At 40.1% G+C, this 20,273-nt stretch overlaps 3 protein-coding genes across 4 annotated transcripts; 2 read left to right on the plus strand and 1 right to left on the minus strand.

Annotated features, from left to right (window-relative positions):
* Positions 1 to 3,037: 3,037 nt before the first annotated feature.
* LOC103942953 lies at positions 3,038 to 8,764 on the plus strand. The gene is made up of 3 exons (XM_048565587.1): positions 3,038 to 4,278; positions 7,079 to 7,615; positions 8,140 to 8,764. Exons 1-3 carry the CDS (start codon positions 3,445 to 3,447, stop codon positions 8,257 to 8,259), a joined length of 1,491 nt encoding a protein of 496 aa, XP_048421544.1. The 5' UTR covers positions 3,038 to 3,444; the 3' UTR covers positions 8,260 to 8,764.
* A 133-nt stretch (positions 8,765 to 8,897) lies between these two features.
* LOC103942955 (thylakoid lumenal 15 kDa protein 1, chloroplastic) lies at positions 8,898 to 11,748 on the minus strand. The gene is made up of 8 exons (XM_009353152.3): positions 11,559 to 11,748; positions 11,310 to 11,438; positions 11,114 to 11,209; positions 10,951 to 11,023; positions 10,760 to 10,821; positions 9,688 to 9,769; positions 9,269 to 9,329; positions 8,898 to 9,183 (listed from the first exon to the last, which is right to left on the minus strand). Exons 1-8 carry the CDS (start codon positions 11,682 to 11,684, stop codon positions 9,132 to 9,134), a joined length of 681 nt encoding a protein of 226 aa, XP_009351427.2. The 5' UTR covers positions 11,685 to 11,748; the 3' UTR covers positions 8,898 to 9,131.
* A 1,555-nt stretch (positions 11,749 to 13,303) lies between these two features.
* Positions 13,304 to 19,364, plus strand: LOC103942956 (ARF guanine-nucleotide exchange factor GNOM). Of its 2 annotated transcripts, none has more exons than XM_048565638.1 (4): positions 13,304 to 13,469; positions 13,591 to 13,713; positions 14,362 to 15,151; positions 15,297 to 19,364. In XM_048565638.1, the coding sequence occupies exons 3-4, from the start codon at positions 14,417 to 14,419 to the stop codon at positions 18,969 to 18,971; spliced, it is 4,410 nt and encodes a 1,469-aa protein (XP_048421595.1). In that variant the 5' UTR covers positions 13,304 to 13,469; positions 13,591 to 13,713; positions 14,362 to 14,416; the 3' UTR covers positions 18,972 to 19,364. The 2 variants fall into 2 exon arrangements, with proteins under 2 accessions (XP_048421595.1, XP_009351428.2); XM_009353153.3 differs by having other exon boundaries at positions 13,305 to 13,469; positions 14,324 to 15,151.
* The last annotated feature ends 909 nt before the right edge of the window (positions 19,365 to 20,273 follow it).

Consider the following 20,273-nt stretch of genomic DNA (forward strand, 5'->3'; position numbering starts at 1 on the left):
TTATCTACAACCTAATCCTTTTCTAAATCCTCCATGTAATTCACCATCCATCCTCACAAATCTCACACCAATTTTCTCAAGATCTCTATCAATACTCATAGTTTATGCTTCCTTCTTCATCAAAATCTCTATCATTATTCATAGTTTCTGCTTCATTTTTCTTCTTCTTCTTCAAGGATGTTGTGGGAAATCGATCAGCAAGGGGAAGAATTGTTTAACCAATTAAAAGGATGTTGCCTCCTCTCTAGCTTTATCAGCCTCAAATTTCACCATTTCCCTCGCCAAAGTCAATTCACCTTGGCGAGCAAGTTGTTTCATATACTTTGCATAATCATTCTTCGAAGCACTCATTTTTCTCTTTGAAGCATTCTTACCTTGAGGCCTAATTGGATAACGGGTCGATCCCGACGCTTGTTCAGGGGAGCGTTTGGGGCATTTCTTCTGCTTCATCTTCGTGAACATGCGAGCCATAATCAGGTGTAGAGTGCAGTGGGGTGATGTTCATGAAAACTTCTGGACCGACATGCACAACTTTGAATTTAGGATAATCTTTGACAAGATTCCAACATTCCCACCTGTTGAATGATTTATTTTTGGTTTTGGTTTTGGCACCATACCAAGCTTGTGCTTGAAGTTGCTACACAATGCGAGATAGGAAATAACTATAATGAAAGTAGGTAACAAATAATACAAACAAATAATTATAATGAAAGTAGGTAACAAATAAACAGCAAGGGTGTCAGGCACTGTTCCTTGAGGAGGTTGGTGATGCACGATGACACTGCGTCTTTGAAAAGTGGCCCTAGAATTTGATGAGTCGTGTTTAGGTCACTCTCGAAGCATAGCGTTTTGATGGCGCTCCGGTCGATGAAATCCTTACATTTGTTGCACTCGTCGAAGAGCTTTGAGATGAAGAATGCCATTGATGAAGATTCAAAGATTCGTGTAGGTTTGAAAGGGGTTTGTGAGAGGTGAGCTCGAGATTTGACACACCCCGACCCGGAATGTCCACTAGGACTCTGAATCAAGCTGTGCTGGCCAACATCTGGAAGGTGATGAAGTCATAAAGTGTGATAATGTATAAACTATAAATAAATTTAAACCTAGAAGTGCCTAAATACATGAGTGCGCAGTGAGCAGGTATGGACCCATACACACGTAATACAGAGCATAAGTAGAGTACAGTAAGGTAAGATAATGATCATACCATCATAAGAAGCCACCTGTACTGGAAAGTGCCACGAATCATCGTCGATACGAAAACTTTACTACTAGAACCTGGAGGGTTGCAAAGATAGAAAATGTGAGTGGGTGAAAACAAAGCTTTTCAAAAACCATTCACTTATCAAAAGTAATAACCCCTCGCCTTAACACTTGTATAATTTCCCAGAAAATAACAGGCATGACTATAACTTAAAACCATAACCAAAATAACAGTCTCACAGTTATGTTGTGTCAAATATCTCAACAAGAATAAGTAACCTAGGTGAAATAAATCATTATGAAATGGTATGTCAGCCGGATCCACCTATTGTGGCATGTACGGCTGAATCAATAACTCATCAACATGCTACCTAACAGCTCATCAACATGCTAGCCGGAGTCACCTCACGTGACTTGTACGGCTGAATCAATAACTCAATAAAACTTCAACCATAACTCCAAATTCACTTCTACCTATGCCTACGCGTCCGTAAGATCGAGCTCTATCCAAATATGTCAAGAAATATGACAAAATATATGAGAATCACATACGTCTTCAAAAATCATGCTTTGCCCCTAGGATTTTCCCGGAATTTCACGTAATAAAAATTATAAAAATCATACTTTCAGGGACGGGCTGTCACAATTATAATGAAGGTAGGTAACAAATAAATAATACAAACAAATATTTATAATGTAAATTTAGGTATAGTACAAACAAATAAATAATATATTATTACCTGATCCGCGAAATTTTCCCCACTTCGAATATTAGTACTGGCTTGTGCCAAGACGTCTCTCCACGTACTAAACGATTAGCTAAGTAATTTCCAACCACTGTACATCAATTCTTTGGTTCTTTTCCCAACCATTTTCTCAAGATAATTGGTATAAATAAGACTCCACATTTCTCGCAACTACATCTCATTACCCGTAAGGGAACTATGAGTAACTTCAACCCATCTAGTACACAATGCAATATCTTCAAGAAGCATCCAATTCGTACCTGCATCAGTAGTCATTTGGTTGAAAAAAAAATGGATTGAAACTTTAAGAGAAAGATAGGAATTTGGTTGAAAGTAGTTGAGAAAATATGAAATTGTGGTGTAAGATAAATGATAATGAGAAGGTATTTATAGAAAAGTAAAAACAATTTTTTTTTCGGATTTTTATTCATTTTTTTACAATTTTTAAATATTTTTATTCAACTAATTAATCTCTGCTGTTGGATTTAAAAAAAAAAATTGAATTCCAACACTCCAGATTGTGCCACGTGGCACAACGGTAACATTTCTAAATTTTAAAACTTTTTTTTTATTTATAAAGGAGAATAATATCAACCTTTGATCTCAGATCCAACGGTTGATATTAAATAAGATTTTTTTTTACCATTGCAAATTGGATGGTCCACATTATATAGCCGTTGAGATCCAACGGACCATGGGAAGCCACGTGGCTTCCCAACAGTAATTTTTTGAAACTGCGCCGTGAGCCCCAGGCGCTGAAACCGTGTCGGGTGACGTGCCCCCAAGCGCGGGTGAGGTGCACGCGCCTGACAGAAAAAAATAAAAAATTAGGCTGATGTCAACACTGCGTCAGATCCACTTCGAGCTCGTGGGCTGGCAATTCCTCACAGTCTTGGTGCTCGGGCCTCCACTGTCCATGGAGCTCCCCACGCTGGAGCTATCACGCCAGGCTCTCGGGCCCTTTTTCCTGGCCTGTACCCCGAACAAACTCCCACGGTGGAGTTGCCCTAAAAATCAAATAAAATATGTAACCCTCCCCATCTCATATTTTTTCCATATTTACAGTATTTACACCTATAAAAAATCAAAACGAACGACGCCCCAAAAATTGCGTACGTATAGTTACCTCTGCCAGCACAAACCACACCCAATATTTTCCCATCTCTGAAACAAGTAAAAGCCAGCTTTCTCACTCCTCCTTCATATATTTTCTTCTTTTCTTCCTCCCACAACACAATTCACATACGTTCTCTCTCTAAAACCCATTTGTTCTTACTCTTTATCATCGTACGGATTCTTCCTACTTCTCCTCCTACCCTGACCCTTTCATCGTCTCTCAACCAGAAGCTCTGATACGAGAATTTCTGGGTCTGGGCGTACATGAGAGATTTTTCTGCAGTCCGGGGCAATTTCATAAATACCCGATTCCCCGGGGACTTACCGGTTTCAAATTAAAACTTGTGCAGGGGTTTTTGGGGCAAAAGTGAGAAAAAAAATGCAGAAAACGAGTCCGACTCGGCAGGAACAGCTCAAAGCTTCCAACTTGTTCCCATTCCAGGAAAAAACGGGCGACTACTTGGTCCTCTGCCTGCGCTTGGGTCTCCTCCTTTGCCTCGTCACGTCGATTTCACTCGCGCTCTTCTCCGCCTTCTCCAGCAAGTCACACTGGTTCCCCATGCCGGACCTAGTCCGGACCCAAGCCGACTCTGTAGCACCGGGACCCGGACCCGAACCGGAACCCACTAACATAACACACATTCTCTTCGGCATCGGCGCCTCCCTCACCACGTGGCGTGACCGCAGCCTGTCAGCGGAACTCTGGTGGGACCCGAACACGACCCGCGGGTTCGTATGGCTCGACGCGAAACCCAAAAACGAAACGGACTTCTCCGGTTCGATTCCGTATCGGGCGTCGGAGGACTGGACCCGGTTCAGGTACTCGAGTTCCCAATCGGCGGTTCGTATCGCCCGGATTGTGTACGAAAGCTTTAAACTCGGGTTGCCCAACGTGCGGTGGTTCGTGATGGGCGACGACGACACGGTGTTTTTCACCGACAACCTGGTTTCGGTGCTGGCGAGGTACGACCACGGCCGGATGTACTACATTGGCGGGAATTCGGAGAGCGTGGAGCAGGACGTGATGCACGCGTACGACATGGCGTTTGGCGGCGGCGGGTTCGCGATCAGCTACCCACTCGCGGCACAGCTAGTCGAGCTGATGGACGGCTGTCTGGAGAGGTACTCTAATTTCTACGGCTCCGATGAGCGGGTATCGGCCTGCGTCAGCGAGATGGGTGTGCCGCTCACTAAACTCGGTGGGTTCCACCAGGTACGTTATACTTTTCTTGCTTTTTTTGGTTGCAAGCGGCGGTGCTCGGTGGTTTTACTTAGCTGCTAGGGGACAAGGTGGTGGAATACAGAGTCTATGCTATCCCCCACCCTTTTTTTACTTCACACACTTTTTTTATTTTATAAATTCAAAAAAAATTAAAAACATAAATTAATAAAGGATATTTTAGAAATAACAAAAAAATATATGGATAACACATTCCTCACCGTTTTTATTTGCGGAAAGATTTAAAAAAAAAAAATATGTCCGAAACACGATAAAATTGTGACGCATTTTTAACGGCAAGAGTGGGCGGGTCATTGGGTCAGCGCCACGTGTATGAAGTAACGACATGGATTTGAATTTCGGTTAGATAACCAATGGTGAGCCGCCACCTCACCTCGTCAATCATCATAACAGATGGTTTTAATTAATCGACCCGAGTGTCGATTATGTTGGAAAACCTTGATAACCCACGTTTAGAAAGCTTAAATCAAAATTTGAACTCAGACAACAATAATTATTAGAGTTAAACACCGTTCAATTATTGGTGTAGCAGTATTTTTCTTTGGATTTCAAATGAGTAAATCCTACATAAGAAGCTGACAACCTTTTACAAACAGCGACATAAAACTAGAATTAGGTTACGTTCCAATTCTAATGTAAAATTTGGAAGAAAGAAATTTAATGCTACTTAGAGCGTCACGCCCAATTTCAAGTTTACTTGGATCTTTGCGTAAATAATAATGTCTCACTGTACAAAAATTTTAGTTTTGCCCTTGTTAAAAAAACATTGACTCGAAAATATAAATGAACTTGTTTTAAGTTATTATTATTATTAAAAAAAGTAAGTGAATATTTTAAGCTCCTGAACCATATTATAATTGGTAGTATTATAGTTCCTCTGTTTTTTATAAATATTTGAGGAATTTAAAAGCTGCCTGCATGTGTTTGGCTTGTCGTGTCTTATGGCAAAAAGGTTGGATACGTGTCCTTGAAGTTGAATTTTTTTTCTTCATAGGATTACTTTCTTTATGAATATTCTGCATTACTTTATTACGACAGATATTAGCGTGTTTAGTGGCCCAAAACATAATGACCATGAAATCGCCCTCCTCTGTCTTTAACCACTTTCCTTAGAAAAACTTTGGAATAGAACAATATTTGGTTACCCAAACAATGCGTAAGATTTTTATTTAAAATTGTTCGTTTTCAATTTATGAAACTTTGTGTTTACGACTGGAATTGTTCACACTATGAATCACTGTTCAAATATTATCTTTACAAAATTTCAATTAAAACTAAGGTCGTCTAGTCATCGAATTATAAAAAACAGATGAACAAAATTGATAAAAGTATTACGAACCGTTGATGTATTTCTACACTAGATTGTCCAACTAGAATTTTTAGAGTAAGAGTTCTTACTCATTTTTTAGTAATCAAAAATTATTTTTTGGAATATGTACCCATTTACTGTACGAGTTTTTGTGGCGTTTATGGAACCATGGAATTGAAAAAGTTGGTAGCTAATGCTTGCTTCCACACGTCAGTCGTAAAGCATTCCAGTCCACACTTGAACTGTAAGATTGGACAACTTGCGTTGTTCCATGCGGAACCTGATCCCCTCCTGAGCATAGCATAGGATGGGCATCCTCCTGAAATCATCTAAACCTTTGAAATTTAATTCAATGGTTACAAACATAAAGATTCATTAAAAGTTATAATTATTGTAGCTGTTGGATCAAATTTCAAAAATCTAGATGACCTGGTCAGGAGGATTCCCATCCTGGTCAGGAGGATCCGGTTTCGTTCCATGCAACTGAAACGCTTTAAAGGGTGTGCACACCCTTTTATATTTCTCATATATTTTCTTAATTTTAGCTTGTCGAATCGAATGAAATGAAAAAAATAAAGTGATAAAAATTAATGAGAGGTGTGTGAAAAGTAAAAGAATATGTGTGGATATCATATCCCTATTTTAAACTGGTCTTGCACAATTTCACTAACATGAGAGAAAATAAAAATTTTTATGTGCATCATGGCTTGAGATAGAAATGTATAATGCTTGTGATATCTCTCGTAAGGTTGAGCTATTTCGCGATCACTGTTGATCAACTATGAACGGTAATTTCGTCGCTCGTACGTGTGATAGTGGTTGTTTCAAAATTTGTCGGAGGTTTCTCTGGTGGCCCCGGTGAAAATAACGGCTCTGCTGTGTCTTTGTGTGCTATCTTCCTCCATGCTTCGTCGCATTTCAAAATTTCCAACCATTTACGCAAGATGGTTGGTGGGTGAATTTTGATAAGGCAGTAGCTTTCACCGGCATAATTGTATGGTCGAAATTAATGATACAACAACAAAGTCTTATGTTATTAAGTGAAATTGGTTTTATAAATTTTAAAAAGTTATTATGCTCGATTTTGTGCCAAATATTCCGTTAGATCAAGTAATCCAAATATTTTCTTAGAGTCTTTGTCCAAGTCTTCTCAAGTTTTCTTCTACCCTTTTGGTCTTAAGCTTCTGTCTTATAATTGTATATTCTAACCAGAGTGTATGTAGGTTTTCGTTTTACATGTTCAAACCATATTAATCAATTTTCTCTCATCTTATTAAAAATGTTAAAATTATAAAAAAATATATCCTATAATTCAATTGTTAAACACGATTATTTAGTCTAGCAGTATTCAATCTTAGTAAAACTTAGTAAGACAGTAGTATCACGCCATTACGTTAATATTTTATGATTTTATAAATCAAAACGCTTATCGTATTTTTTGTTTGGTATATTGTAATTTTTCAGTTTGATATCAGAGGTGACCCGTACGGTATCTTAGCTGCGCACCCATTAACACCACTTGTGTCACTTCACCACCTGGACTCCATGAAACCCATCTTCCCGAACCAGACCCATTTAGACTCACTCAAGTCCCTCCTTCGTGCATACCGGCTCGACCCGGGCCGGATCCTACAACAAAGTTTTTGCTACGACCACCGGAGTAAATGGTCGATGTCCGTTTCATGGGGCTACACCATTCAGCTTTACCCGTCGTTGATCGGAGCTATGGATCTTCAGATGCCGTTGCAGACGTTCAAGACGTGGGGGACCTGGAGTGACGGACCATTCACATTCAATACCCGACCCGTGAGTTCCGACCCGTGTCAGCAGCCCATCATTTATTTCTTGGACCAGGTCATATTTGTTAGGGGCGGGTCTGTGACTATTTACAGGAGGTTTGTGGCCAGTGAAGGAAAGCAATGTGAGAGAGCAGAATATGCCCATGCAACGCAGAGGATTGTAGTCTCCTCAAAGAAGATGGACCCTCGCTATTGGACAAAGGTAACCCTAGCTCTTTTCATAAATGATAATACTCCTCTTGCTTTGCACATGGGTCCTATATATGTTTTGAGTTTTTTTGCTGGATGGATTCGTTTGGAAGTGTTTTTAAAATGATTGAAAGCGGTTTCAGAGAAAATGTTTTGGGGCTGTAAAAGAACTTGAAGTGATTCCTAGAGTTGTGTCATTCTTCCAAGAAGTACTTCAAATGTTTTTGTGGGATTTACTTGAGTTTTTATAAAGAATTGGTTCTAAAAGCATTCTCACCAAAAACGCTTTTGATCATTTCAAAACACTTACAAACGAGCTCTAAACTTATATGCATTAGGAATGCTATTACGACAGTATTTCAAATTAATCATACATTGTTATATGTTACTCACACGACAGGAGTAACTAACTTAACGTACTTCCCCAATCATCCCCGTTGTAGGGGAGTTTGTTCCCACGTTCCACAGTAGATTAGTGGATATGTTTTCAGATTAATTTGTGATTAGTGGTCTAATCTAATGGGTGTGATTTTGTAGGAGGCGGCTCCACGTAGGCAATGCTGTGAGATTACGAACCGAGGAGTCATAACGAATGGAGATCTGGAGATTAGGATTAGGACATGCAAACCCACAGAATCAATCACTATGTCTGTTTAGGATATTTGGCAATGCTGCGGGACTACGTAATTTAGAGGCCTTTTGTGGGGGCTTAGCATACTACTTATAGATTGACGGTTTTTTCGCCAAACTAGTTACTGAGATTTGAAATCAATAGAAATAGTTTATGAAATTGTCTACCATAAATTATTTTAATCATTTCGTGAGAAATATCTGTTAAATAGATAACATTCTTATCAAATCAACTCCTTCACTTGAACTAGTGATTTTTTCAATTCCATGGATATTTTTCATAAAATAGCCAAAATATTTGACGGTGGACAATCTCCGGAACCACTTTTATCGATTTTAAATCTCAAGGACCAAAATGAGGAGTTATAACAATTTCAGAGACCATTTTGACTAAAAAACCAAGATTAGCCTATTCAACCGTTCCACTTATGTAACTAATTCAAGCAATAATCGAACGCTTAGATTAGTCCACACTTAAGCAACTACCCCTTGTAATTTCTCTCTTCCTCTGTATCTCAATCTCTCTTCTTTATTTCTGCTAAAGAAAGTAATCCTCAAGAAGCATTAGGTAGGCATACGATCACGTGATATAACTAGTCTACTTGTGTTAATAAGAACGAACGGCAAAGCTAATGTTTCATGAAACATGGTGACACGGTGAAAGGTACAAAAAGTTAACTGATAAAAGTATCTGTATCAAACCGTACCTGGTTGGCCATAGTTTACGTGTGTTCATGTATGCATTTGAATAAATGGAACGAACAATTACCTACATACCATACAATAGTTACATCAGATTAAGTAACAAGCTCCATTCGTGAAAATTGCAGCTTCCCGTGTATCCAATATTAACCAACTCCCTCCTTACAATGTCTTTCTATATTTTGATCAATGATCTATTAATTGCAAAGCAAGGTTTCACGTGTTGGGTTTCCAGTTGTCGGATTCACCCTGTTAACAGAACAGTGGATTCATTGTAAAATGGAGCAGATTTGTGAAGATGAATGTGTAGAGATATAAAGTATCGTATTCTTACCCATCGGCAACTTTGCAGAGATATTCCCGTTGATCTTCTCTCAGAGGCACATCTGTGAAGTCTGGCAACATACATAGAAAATCGTCCAAAATTGATTATGTACACTCGATTTGAATTTACGCAGCCTAGAAAACTAAGATATGCTTGGTTTGCCCCAAGGAAATGGAAACATTCCATCATCTAGTTTCCATGGAAACTAGCCAAAGAAAACTGAAGCTGCTGTGTAGACTGGAGAGAAAACTAGATACAGCAACGAGATGAAAAGCTTATCTTTTTTTTTGTTGTCTAATTTTCCATTTTCTTTGTAGTATTAAACGTAGCTCGAATGGATTAGAGTAAACCTTGAGATGAAGTCCCGAATGGTAAGGGTTAAGTCAAAGCATTAGCAAATATTAGCATTGAGCAAAATCTTGACATACCTGCACCCGTAATATTTGACCCTTTGAAAGATGTGTTGCCTGTGGCTACTGCACCTTCTAAGTTAGCGTTGCTCAGATTCGCCTGCAGAAGTGGAACATGTGCGAGTGAGAAGTTAGAAACCTTTCCTACTTCATTTTTTATGCTTGGACATTCGAACTTTGGGACCAGTGGAACCTCAACCCAACTGTTACTACCAACACCTGAGGCATTGACCAAGGGATGGGAACGTAACTGCATTCGGGTGAAAACTAACAGAACTGTAAAACTGGGAAAGTGGAAAATTTATAAGGTTCAGCCAAACTAGTTGATGAAAGCATTTTCCACTACTGAAGGCTAGCTGTCTGATTGAATGACTCGTTTAACTGTTTTCTACTAAATATGATGCTATTTCAGGGTAAATTCCTCAAAATTCTCTAATGAACTTGATTGGAAAGCTCTACCAATTTCATTCTCATTGCAATCTCAAAAACAGAAAACACATGAATCTCCATTAAGAATGCTATTGCGAACTTGCTTGAAGGGCACTTGCATCACAAGTTAACCAGACCCCGATCAAAACAAACCTGATAAAGCATGAAACTCCATCACTCTAACCTACCTCAAATCTCTTTTTCCCTCTAATATCCTCGAAAAATGACAATGCGAAGAGAGCTTCCGACTGATAATTTTCTAAAGGTGTGGAGGTATTCATGATTAACAATCCGAGCTGCAAATCTTACTAAGAAACAAAACTGAGCCAAATTAAATAGTAGAGAAAAGAAGTAAAATTCTCCATAAAAGTGGCCCCCCTATGTTGCCAACTTAAGAGGACTCAAACAACGGATTACAGCCAGAATTCTCTCATCCTTCTGCTTATTATTCCACATTGTAACCCCATAACTCCTGGAAATCGGAACTTCAGACTCATCGACTGAACATTCGTAAGTTACTGGGAACACTTTCAGTCCCACTATTATCCCCTTATCTACATTTTTCACCATTTACCACAAAACTGATGGTGGAACGCCAGAACATCTAAATTAGGGTTTCTTATTAATCAAATGTAAAATTGAATGTTCCATCAAAGTTCACCTTTGTCACATTGGCCAAAGAAAAGTCCACAGCTCTTAGATCTGCATCAGAAAGATCAGCCCCTGGAAAGAGAATATCACAGTAAACAAAACAACCCATTAACCATGTTCTTCCTAAACATTTGCAACACGTACCAACGCCAGTCGAAGGTTACAGCATTCGTGATGATAAATAATTGAAAACAAATGTACCTGTTAAATCAGCATCAAAGAAGCTAGCACCTAATAACTTGGCGCCTTTGAAATTCGCTTGCCTCAATATCGACTGCAACAAAATCAACACACAAAGATTCAAAATTTTCGAATGTAAAAGCATCAAACGCTTTGCATATAACAAATTCGATCGATTTTGGACCGTTTTGAAGTCTTGCTTGATCAAAGTCTTGCCGCTGAAGTCCTTGCCGGTGAGGTCCTGGCCCCTAGTCACCTCCGCACCGTACGGACCCCCACCCTTTCACCAACAACGAGACGAAATCTTAGTACATTGAGTAATTTTCCTTCACTTTCTCGGGAACCAAACAGATTATTGGAATTGAGGATTAAACACTTACCTTAAAGGCGAATGCAGGATTGGCTACGAACAGAGAGGCCGAGAGCAGAGCGATAAGGCTCGCCTTACAGACGGACTCTCCCAGTGACAACACAGAACTTCCAGAAGTTTCCAGGCGATTCTTTACAACCTGTGCAGGAAATTTGAAAAGTGAGAATTCATCAGAGCGAATTGGCTAACGTACGCGGGTGTGCGCAGTGCGAGATAAGCGGAAATGGAGGAGAGAAGGAGGCGAGGTAGCGCAGTGTACCTGGGGCGGAGGATAGCTGGCGGAGAGAGGGAGGTGTTGGCGGGAAGGGTGAGGTTTATGGGGGAGAGAGAGGAAGGGTTTTGGGGGGAGTTTGGAAGAGCAGATGGAGACGTTGAGAAGCGCCATTTGAGAATTTCCAGTCGGATTTTTTTCTCTGTTTTTGTGTCAGCGGATAACGAGCGAGATCTGAATATGGATAAATGCGGCCGGGGTTCTGTCCGCTTGCTCACACCTATGAGTGAGAGCCCCAACTCCTGCAATTTGAATTTATACGTGGAATTTAAGTAAGTAGAGAGAAATATATCATCGTAATAAAAAACTTTATTAGCACATTTGTTAAAGAGACTCATCACAATGTAGCTTTGTTTGTAAGTATTTAAACGATATTATTTTATTCTCAAGAGGTAAGGGAGCGGGTGAAGTTTGTGGTTTACCATTGCTTTTGACGAGAATTAAACCTAAGACCTCTCAGTTACAAGTAAAGAGAAATATCACTAGCGTAGTACTAAGTGGTAGTTTTTTAATATCGTAGAATAAGCAAATTTTGTGATATATCACAAATAGGAAATAAGCACAGTAATCAACACTTAAGTATCTAATCGGAAAAAAAGTTGTTTTCTCTCACAATCTCCCAAACACAAATTAAATAATAGGTTTTCTAGCCAAAACAGTCATTGAGATTGGTATAACTCCTTGCTTTTGTTCTTGAGATTTATTGAGAGAATTTTTGCCAAATCAACTCCTCAACTTGAACGAGTGGTTTCTTCAATTTGATGGAAATTTTTAATAATAGAACTAAAATGATTGACAATGGGATCACTTTTATTGGTTTTAAACCTTACGATTAAAGTGAGGAGTTATGCCAATCTAAAATAACCATTTTGGCTAAAAAGTAAAAAGGAGAAAACGTGTGAGACTCTCTCTGGTTTCTCAACCTTGCAAACTCCTTTGCCGTCGGCCCTAGCCTTTGGCTTGGGTGCCGGTGGCTATCCTTGTCCAAGTTACTTGTTCTCCTCTTTCCCTTTTTCTCCTGATTATCTTCTCTCTTTTTCAATTTTCCCTTAAGATTTTTCTCAGTTTCCTTGAGTTTTGTCTCAAACTTTTCTGTGAGTTTGTCTCACTTTTGGACTTCATGTCCCTCCTCTCTACCCCTCCCTCTCCTCTGGCCATTCTTTTCCAAAACTCCATATCCCCTCACTTTTCCCCTCTGCATCCTTTCCCCAACCATCTTCATCCCATCCTTTGCTTTGATTTGCAAACTTTGGGTCAAATATGCACCCCCCCCCCCCCCCCCCAAACGACTTGCCGGATTTCCATCAAGGCCAAGTGTACTGTGGTTTCGGCCAAAGTAAGGGTATTTTACTTATCCTTTAGTCTCACCTTCTATCCATGTGTTACTGTGTTCGTATATATTTGCTGGGATTTGTGAATGGGATTTGGATCTAATGCCTATCTTTTGGTTTTGCATCTTTGATGAAGAAATCTGGATGGATGTGGTGTGCTTCTTGTTGTGGGTTTGCTACTTTTGTGCTATGATGTATTGTTCATTTTCATCCCTCGATCGTTTTCTCTAGTGTTACTATTTCGGTATGGCTGTAACAGTGACAGACACTACGTTTTATGGTCAAAAATTAGAGATTTAGGTTCCCGTATTAATTTATTTAATTAAGCTGAACTTTTATATATCATTTTTTCCCCAAACGTACTTGAATAATTTTGCCTTCCCTTGAGTTAGCCTGTACCATAATATCGGATTAATACATTTATCTTTTCAGACCCAAAAAAAAGCCAAACTAATAAAACACGGTGGAATTCTTCTTCTTTTCCTCGTTTACTTTTCTTTTCTTCGTCCTCTAGATCCTTGGCCGGACTCTAGGGATTCGACCTCGCTCTTCCATTTTTCCAACCAAGGTAAATTCTTCTCTCTCACGCAACTTCACTCGCATGAAGTCTCCTTCGCATTCCGAATTTTTATTTTTTTTGCGTTTTTTATTTTCCTGATTTTAATGGATCGCGCCGGATCTGTCACCAGAGAAGCGGAGCGGTCGAACCCGAAGCTTGCAGTTGTGCCCGAACCGGTGGGGGAGAGGAAGGAACCGGATTTGGGAGGCGTCAAGCTCGGGATCGCCGGCGAGGTGGAAAGCAGGACTGTTTGGTAAGTAGCCAAACGAAAATTTGGAATTTGAATTTTCAGTCTCTGCTAAATCTGATGTTTTGGAGCACATTTGGCGTCCGAATTTGGGATTCAGCATTGGAAGGGCCAATGTCCGAGGGGGGGGGGGTGGGGGAAGGAGCTGCTTAGTGTTTGTTTTAGGTTTTAAGTTATCTGTTTAGATTCAAATCTTTACTTTTTCTAATGGAAATTTACGAGTAATTTTCCGTTGCTTGAAATTTTAGTTTTATTCAACTGATAGTTGGAGTTTAAGTATGATGCATACCACCTGACTATGTTTTTATTAGTGAAGGTAGTGTAGGTTTTAAATGTTGTTTATAGTGTGTTTAAATGGTATGTTTACATTTAAAGACATATAAATTATAGAGCGAGACATTTAAATTATAGACCGAGACCGGAAGTTATGGTTGTGATATTGGTTACAGTGGCAATGAGGGTGGGTGCCGGCCAGTCATGGCTGTTGAAAATCAGTGGTAGTGGTTATGGAAGTTTAAATGTCTGCATATGATATGATTACGATCATTTTGATTTACGCTTGTTGATTAATTGTTGTACTTAAGTTAGCTTACTTGATATGTTGAATTTCAACTAGGTATGTGTTGCCTATGCTTCTTTGCCTTCTCTATATAGAAGGTGGTAAATACAGCTAGAACTTTGGTTCTATTCAAAAGAATATTGTTCAGAGATGGGGCGTCTAAAGCTGCAAACTGGCATCAAGGCAATTGAAGAAGAATCCGAGGACTTTGAGGCAATGAATTCAAATAAAGCTACATTGGCATGCATCATCAATTCAGAAATAGGTTCTGTATTAGCGGTTATGAGGAGGAATGTAAGATGGGGTGGGCGCTATATATCCGGTGATGATCAGCTGGAACACTCTTTAGTACAGTCTTTAAAGGCATTGCGCAAGCAAATTTTTTCATGGCAGCATCAGTGGCATACCATTAATCCTGTTGTGTATCTCCAGCCATTTTTGGATGTGATTAGATCGGATGAAACTGGTGCACCAATCACTGGTGTCGCTTTGTCATCTGTTTATAATATCTTAACACTTGATGTGATTGATCAAAATTCCTTAAATGTTGAAGATGCCATGAACTTGTTAGTTGATGCCATCACTAGTTGCCGATTTGAGGTCACCGATCCTGCATCAGAGGAAGTGGTATTGATGAAGATATTACAGGTTCTTCTGGCTTGCATGAAGAGTAAAGCATCTGTTATGTTGAGTAACCAGCACGTTTGCACTATAGTGAATACATGTTTCCGTATAGTTCATCAAGCAGGAACAAAAGGCGAGTTGTTGCAACGGATAGCTCGCCACACAATGCATGAACTTGTTAGATGTATTTTCTCACACCTTCCTGATGTTCACGACACTGAACATGCACTGTCAAATGGAAGCACTACTAGAAAACAAGAGGTACTGCGACTAAAAAAGTTTGGATGCATTAGGTCTTAGCCTAGATGTGTTCTGTTGATTATATAGTGTAAACTTATTAATTGATGTGCAGGTGTCCAATGTTTAGAACTTCTTTGTGAATCTGTGGTTGTTTTTTCTTGTGCAGATTGCCGGCCTAAATAATGAGTATGCTTTTGGGAGTAGACAATTGGAGAATGGCAATGTGAGTTCTGGGTATGATAGTCAGCCATTATCCACAGGTCCTGCATCAAATGCTCCTTCAGGCCTGGTAGCACCTGGGATTGATGAAAATGCACTCGCGGTTTCTACTGGGAAGGAGGCTGTTCAATATGATTTGCATCTCATGACTGAGCCATATGGGGTACCATGCATGGTGGAAATATTTCACTTTCTGTGCTCTTTGTTAAATATTTCTGAGCATATGGGAATGGGACCTAGATCTAATACCATAGCATTTGATGAAGATGTGCCTCTTTTTGCCTTGGTTTTGATTAATTCAGCTTTAGAGTTGGGTGGATCCCACATTCAGAATCATCCCAAGTTATTGAGTTTAGTTCAGGATGAATTGTTTCGAAATCTTATGCAGTTTGGTTTGTCAACGAGTCCACTTATTCTTTCAATGGTGTGCAGCATTGTTCTTAATTTGTACCACCATTTGCGCGCTGAACTTAAACTACAGCTTGAGGCTTTCTTTTCTTGTGTGATATTGAGGCTTGCACAAAGTAGATATGGAGCTTCTTATCAGCAGCAGGAGGTTGCTATGGAGGCTCTTGTTGACTTCTGCAGGCAGAAAAATTTCATGGTGGAGATGTATGCTAACTTAGATTGTGACATAACATGCAGCAATGTCTTTGAAGAACTTGCTAATCTGTTGTCAAAGAGTGCATTCCCTGTCAATTGCCCCTTGTCTTCAATTCACATTCTTGCTTTGGATGGCCTTATTGCTGTTATTCAAGGAATGGCCGAGAGGGTGGGGAATGGATCTGTTTCTGCACATACACCAGTGAATCTGGAAGAGTATACTCCGTTCTGGATGGTGAAGTGTGACAACTACAGTGATCCTAGTAATTGGGTTCCATTTGTTCGCCGGAGGAAGTACATAAAGAGAAGGTTAATGATTGGAGCTGATCATTTTAACCGTGACCCAAAGAAAGGACTGGAGTTCCTCCAAGGAACATATCTGTTGCCCGACAAACTTGATCCACAAAGCGTGGCCTGCTTTTTCAGGTATACTGCGGGGTTGGACAAGAATCTAGTTGGGGATTTCTTGGGAAATCATGACGAGTTTTGTGTTCAGGTTCTTCATAAATTTGCAGGTACCTTTGATTTCGCAGATATGAACTTGGATACTGCACTCCGACTGTTTTTGGAGACATTTCGATTGCCTGGAGAATCACAAAAGATACAGAGGGTGCTTGAAGCATTCTCAGAGAGATATTATGAGCAATCACCACTAATTCTAGCTAACAAGGATGCTGCACTTTTGCTGTCATATTCACTCATAATGCTCAATACAGATCAACACAATGTTCAGGTAAAGAAGAAAATGACGGAGGAGGATTTCATTCGGAATAATCGGCACATCAATGGAGGCAGTGATCTTCCTCGAGAATTCCTGACAGAGCTTTACCACTCAATATGCAAGAATGAGATCCGAACAACTCCAGAACAAGGTGCTGGTTATCCTGAAATGACCCCAAGCCGGTGGATTGATTTAATGCACAAATCTAAGAAGAGTGCTCCATTTATCATGTCTGATTCCAGAGCCTACCTAGACCACGATATGTTTGCTATAATGTCTGGCCCTACCATTGCTGCTATCTCTGTGGTATTTGATCACGCTGAACATGAAGAGATTTACCAAACTTGCATCGATGGATTTTTAGCCGTTGCAAAGATTTCGGCATGCCATCATCTTGAAGATGTTCTGGATGATCTGGTTGTATCACTCTGTAAGTTTACCACCCTTTTACACCCATCATCTGTTGAGGAGCCTGTGTTAGCCTTTGGTGATGACACAAAAGCAAGAATGGCAACTGTGACTCTATTCACAATTGCCAATAGGTATGGTGATTACATCCGCACAGGTTGGAGAAATATTCTGGACTGCATCTTAAGATTACACAAGCTTGGTCTTCTTCCAGCTCGTGTGGCCAGTGATGCAGCTGATGAGTCGGAGTTTTCTGCTGACACAGGGCCTGGGAAGCCTGTATCAAATTCTCTTTCATCTGTTCATGTACCTTCCATAGGCACTCCTAGGAGATCCTCTGGATTGATGGGTCGGTTTAGTCAGCTCTTATCTCTTGAGACAGAGGAGCCGAGATCGCAGCCTACTGAACAACAACTTGCTGCTCATCAACGCACCGTTCAGACAATTCAAAAGTGTCATATTGACAGCATATTTACTGAGAGCAAGTTTCTGCAGGCTGAATCCCTCTTACAGCTTGCACGCGCACTGATTTGGGCTGCAGGACGACCCCAGAAAGGGAACAGCTCTCCTGAGGACGAGGATACTGCAGTTTTCTGTTTGGAGTTGCTGATTGCTATTACCCTAAATAATAGGGATAGGATTGATCTTCTTTGGCAGGGAGTGTATGAGCACATATCGAACATTGTTCAGTCAACTGTGATGCCTTGTGCTCTGGTAGAGAAGGCTGTTTTTGGACTTCTTCGGATTTGCCAGCGGCTGCTTCCCTATAAAGAGAACCTTGCTGATGATCTCTTGAAATCCCTGCAGCTTGTCTTGAAGCTTGATGCTCGGGTTGCTGATGCTTACTGTGAGCAAATTACACAGGAAGTCAGTCGCCTTGTGAAAGCAAATGCCTCTCACATCAGATCCCATGGTGGGTGGCGCACAATTACATCCTTACTCTCTATCACAGCCCGGCACCCTGATGCTTCTGAGGCTGGGTTTAACGCACTGTTCTTCATTATGTCAGAAGGAACCCACTTGTTGCCGGCCAACTATGTTCTGTGTGTTGATGCTTCAAGGCAGTTTGCAGAATCTCGCGTTGGGCAGGCAGAACGATCTGTGTGCGCACTTGATCTTATGGCAGGTTCTGTTGATTGTTTAGCAAGGTGGGCCTGTGAGGCTAAGCAAGCTGTGAGCGAGGAGGAAGCGGTGAAAATGTCTGAGGATATTGGGGAAATGTGGTTCCGACTTGTTCAGGCACTAAGAAAAGTTTGTTTGGACCAGAGAGAAGATGTCAGGAACCATGCTTTGTCGTTGTTGCAGAAGTGCTTGACGGGAGTGGATGGGATCCCTCTTCTACACGGTCTCTGGCTACAGTGCTTTGATGCGGTGATCTTCACAATGCTTGACGACTTGCTTGAAATTGCACAGGGACACTCCCAAAGGGACTACCGCAACATGGAAGGCACTCTTATCCTTGCAATGGAGCTCTTGTCCAAGGTGTTCTTACAGCTGCTTCCTGATCTATCACAGTTAACAACCTTCTGCAAACTATGGCTGGGTGTTCTCGGTCGAATGGAAAAGTACATGAAGGTGAAAGTTAGAGGGAAAAAAAGTGAGAAGCTTCAGGACCAAGTACCCAAACTACTTAAGAACACCTTGCTTGAGATGAATGTAAAGGGAGTGCTCGTGCAAAGGAGCGCTCTAGGAGGTGACAGCTTGTGGGAGTTGACATGGCTACATGTCAATAACATTGCTCCATCCTTGCAATCTGAGGTTTTCCCCAATCAAGGTTCAGAGCAGCCCGAGACTAAGCTGGGTGAAAACGGAGGTCTAGTTTCGGATGAAAAGGGTAATGTACTTCCAACTGAAATGGTGTCGCCAGAAGTTTCTGGCACTGCAAATTAGCCTGTTGTATAGTTGCTTGCAACTAGAACTGGTCCTGTTCGTGCACATTAATAAGCACGCGTGATCCCGAATACTTAGTTATTGTAGGAGGCATCCTGTTACGAAACTTTTATGTTACAGAAACTTGCAGACGACATCTTTGATTGTTTTTTGTAGAGCTGCTAGATGTGGATTATTACAGTGGGAACTGATATACATACTAGTGTTTGAAAAACCCGGCGGATTGGTCGTTTCTTTGTACTCATCTTCGTCTTCCTTCATTTGCCTCCGGATAATTCTGTTGCAGTGTTACTCTTTGCCTAAAGGTAGCTAGTGAATCCATCTATGTTTCTGTACTGCCTTGTTCATCAATGTACAGAATTCAACGATTGCCACACGTGACTCGTATTTTTACTCGGCATCTATCGTGCCATGTTTGACATCGATGATTCTGATTTCGTGCAACGCAAATTGTTGGTTCGTTCTAACTTCTACTGATGTGGTTGTTTGAAAGATGTTTGGTTGCGAAAGTTGGTATTTGATGATGCAGTTTTGAGTCTTGTGTGGGTACTGTGGTAGAGGAGGAATTAGATTACGGGCAATACAGCTCTTCCCCCAGCATTCGAATTCAACTTTTGACGCTTTCACAACCAGATGGGTTCAACAATGTGGGAAAAGACCGAAAAGTCATATGGAATGAAATTTATTCAATGAAATTGCTTCGACATAATTATTTTAAAAACCATCATTCTAAGTAAACTACAAGGTTACGTTACTTTTTTAACCCACTGCATTTTGAGTTTAAACTCTTTTTCTTTTCCATTAACGTAAATCAAATTTTACGAGGCAAACCTGAGCTTGGCTTTTTTGTTTTGAGCCCTCATGTTGATTTACAAAATAACATGATATATTGAATTTTAGCCGTAATTATGAATAAATCAAAATTAACATAATACTAGTGGAAACTGTTATTAACACTTCAAAAATTTAATTCTACACTATTGTGTATTATTCTTTCAAATTATAAAAAGTTTGGAATGCCAAATAAGATTTTTGAAATATCAATAACAATTCTTATACTAATTAATATACAGTTTAGTAATATTTTTCGTTTGATATCTTGGAAGTCTCAAATTTGACCGATAATATTTGTTGTACGTTCGAATTCTCTATGATTTTACTACATATCTTTTGATCTTGAAGGGTAATAATTTTTCTTTGTATTAAACAAAAAAGATATTTTTTTTATGGGCATCATGAAAAACGAAAGAAATCAGACGGTCCACATTTGAAGAGACATTATATTGGAAGATCCCATTTTTA

The sequence above is a fragment of a genome, unplaced genomic scaffold, assembly GCF_019419815.1.
Source record: "Pyrus x bretschneideri cultivar Hongxiangsu unplaced genomic scaffold, Pyrus_bretschneideri_v1 Contig4, whole genome shotgun sequence".
Taxonomy (NCBI): Eukaryota; Viridiplantae; Streptophyta; class Magnoliopsida; order Rosales; family Rosaceae; genus Pyrus; species Pyrus x bretschneideri.

Excerpts from the sequence above, each read along its gene's own strand:
- LOC103942953 (XM_048565587.1), top strand. The coding sequence starts at position 3,445 with ATGCAGAAAACGAGTCCGACTCGGCAGGAACAGCTCAAAGCTTCCAAC. Across the intron at positions 4,279-7,078 it reads AACTCGGTGGGTTCCACCAG|TTTGATATCAGAGGTGACCC; the intron begins GTACGTTATACT and ends GTAATTTTTCAG. Across the intron at positions 7,616-8,139 it reads ACCCTCGCTATTGGACAAAG|GAGGCGGCTCCACGTAGGCA; the intron begins GTAACCCTAGCT and ends GTGATTTTGTAG.
- LOC103942955 (XM_009353152.3), bottom strand. The coding sequence starts at position 11,684 with ATGGCGCTTCTCAACGTCTCCATCTGCTCTTCCAAACTCCCCCCAAAA. Across the intron at positions 11,210-11,309 it reads ATCCTGCATTCGCCTTTAAG|GGTGGGGGTCCGTACGGTGC; the intron begins GTAAGTGTTTAA and ends TGTTGGTGAAAG. Across the intron at positions 10,822-10,950 it reads CTTTGATGCTGATTTAACAG|GGGCTGATCTTTCTGATGCA; the intron begins GTACATTTGTTT and ends TTCTCTTTCCAG.
- LOC103942956 (XM_048565638.1), top strand. The coding sequence starts at position 14,417 with ATGGGGCGTCTAAAGCTGCAAACTGGCATCAAGGCAATTGAAGAAGAA. Across the intron at positions 15,152-15,296 it reads GCACTACTAGAAAACAAGAG|ATTGCCGGCCTAAATAATGA; the intron begins GTACTGCGACTA and ends TTTCTTGTGCAG.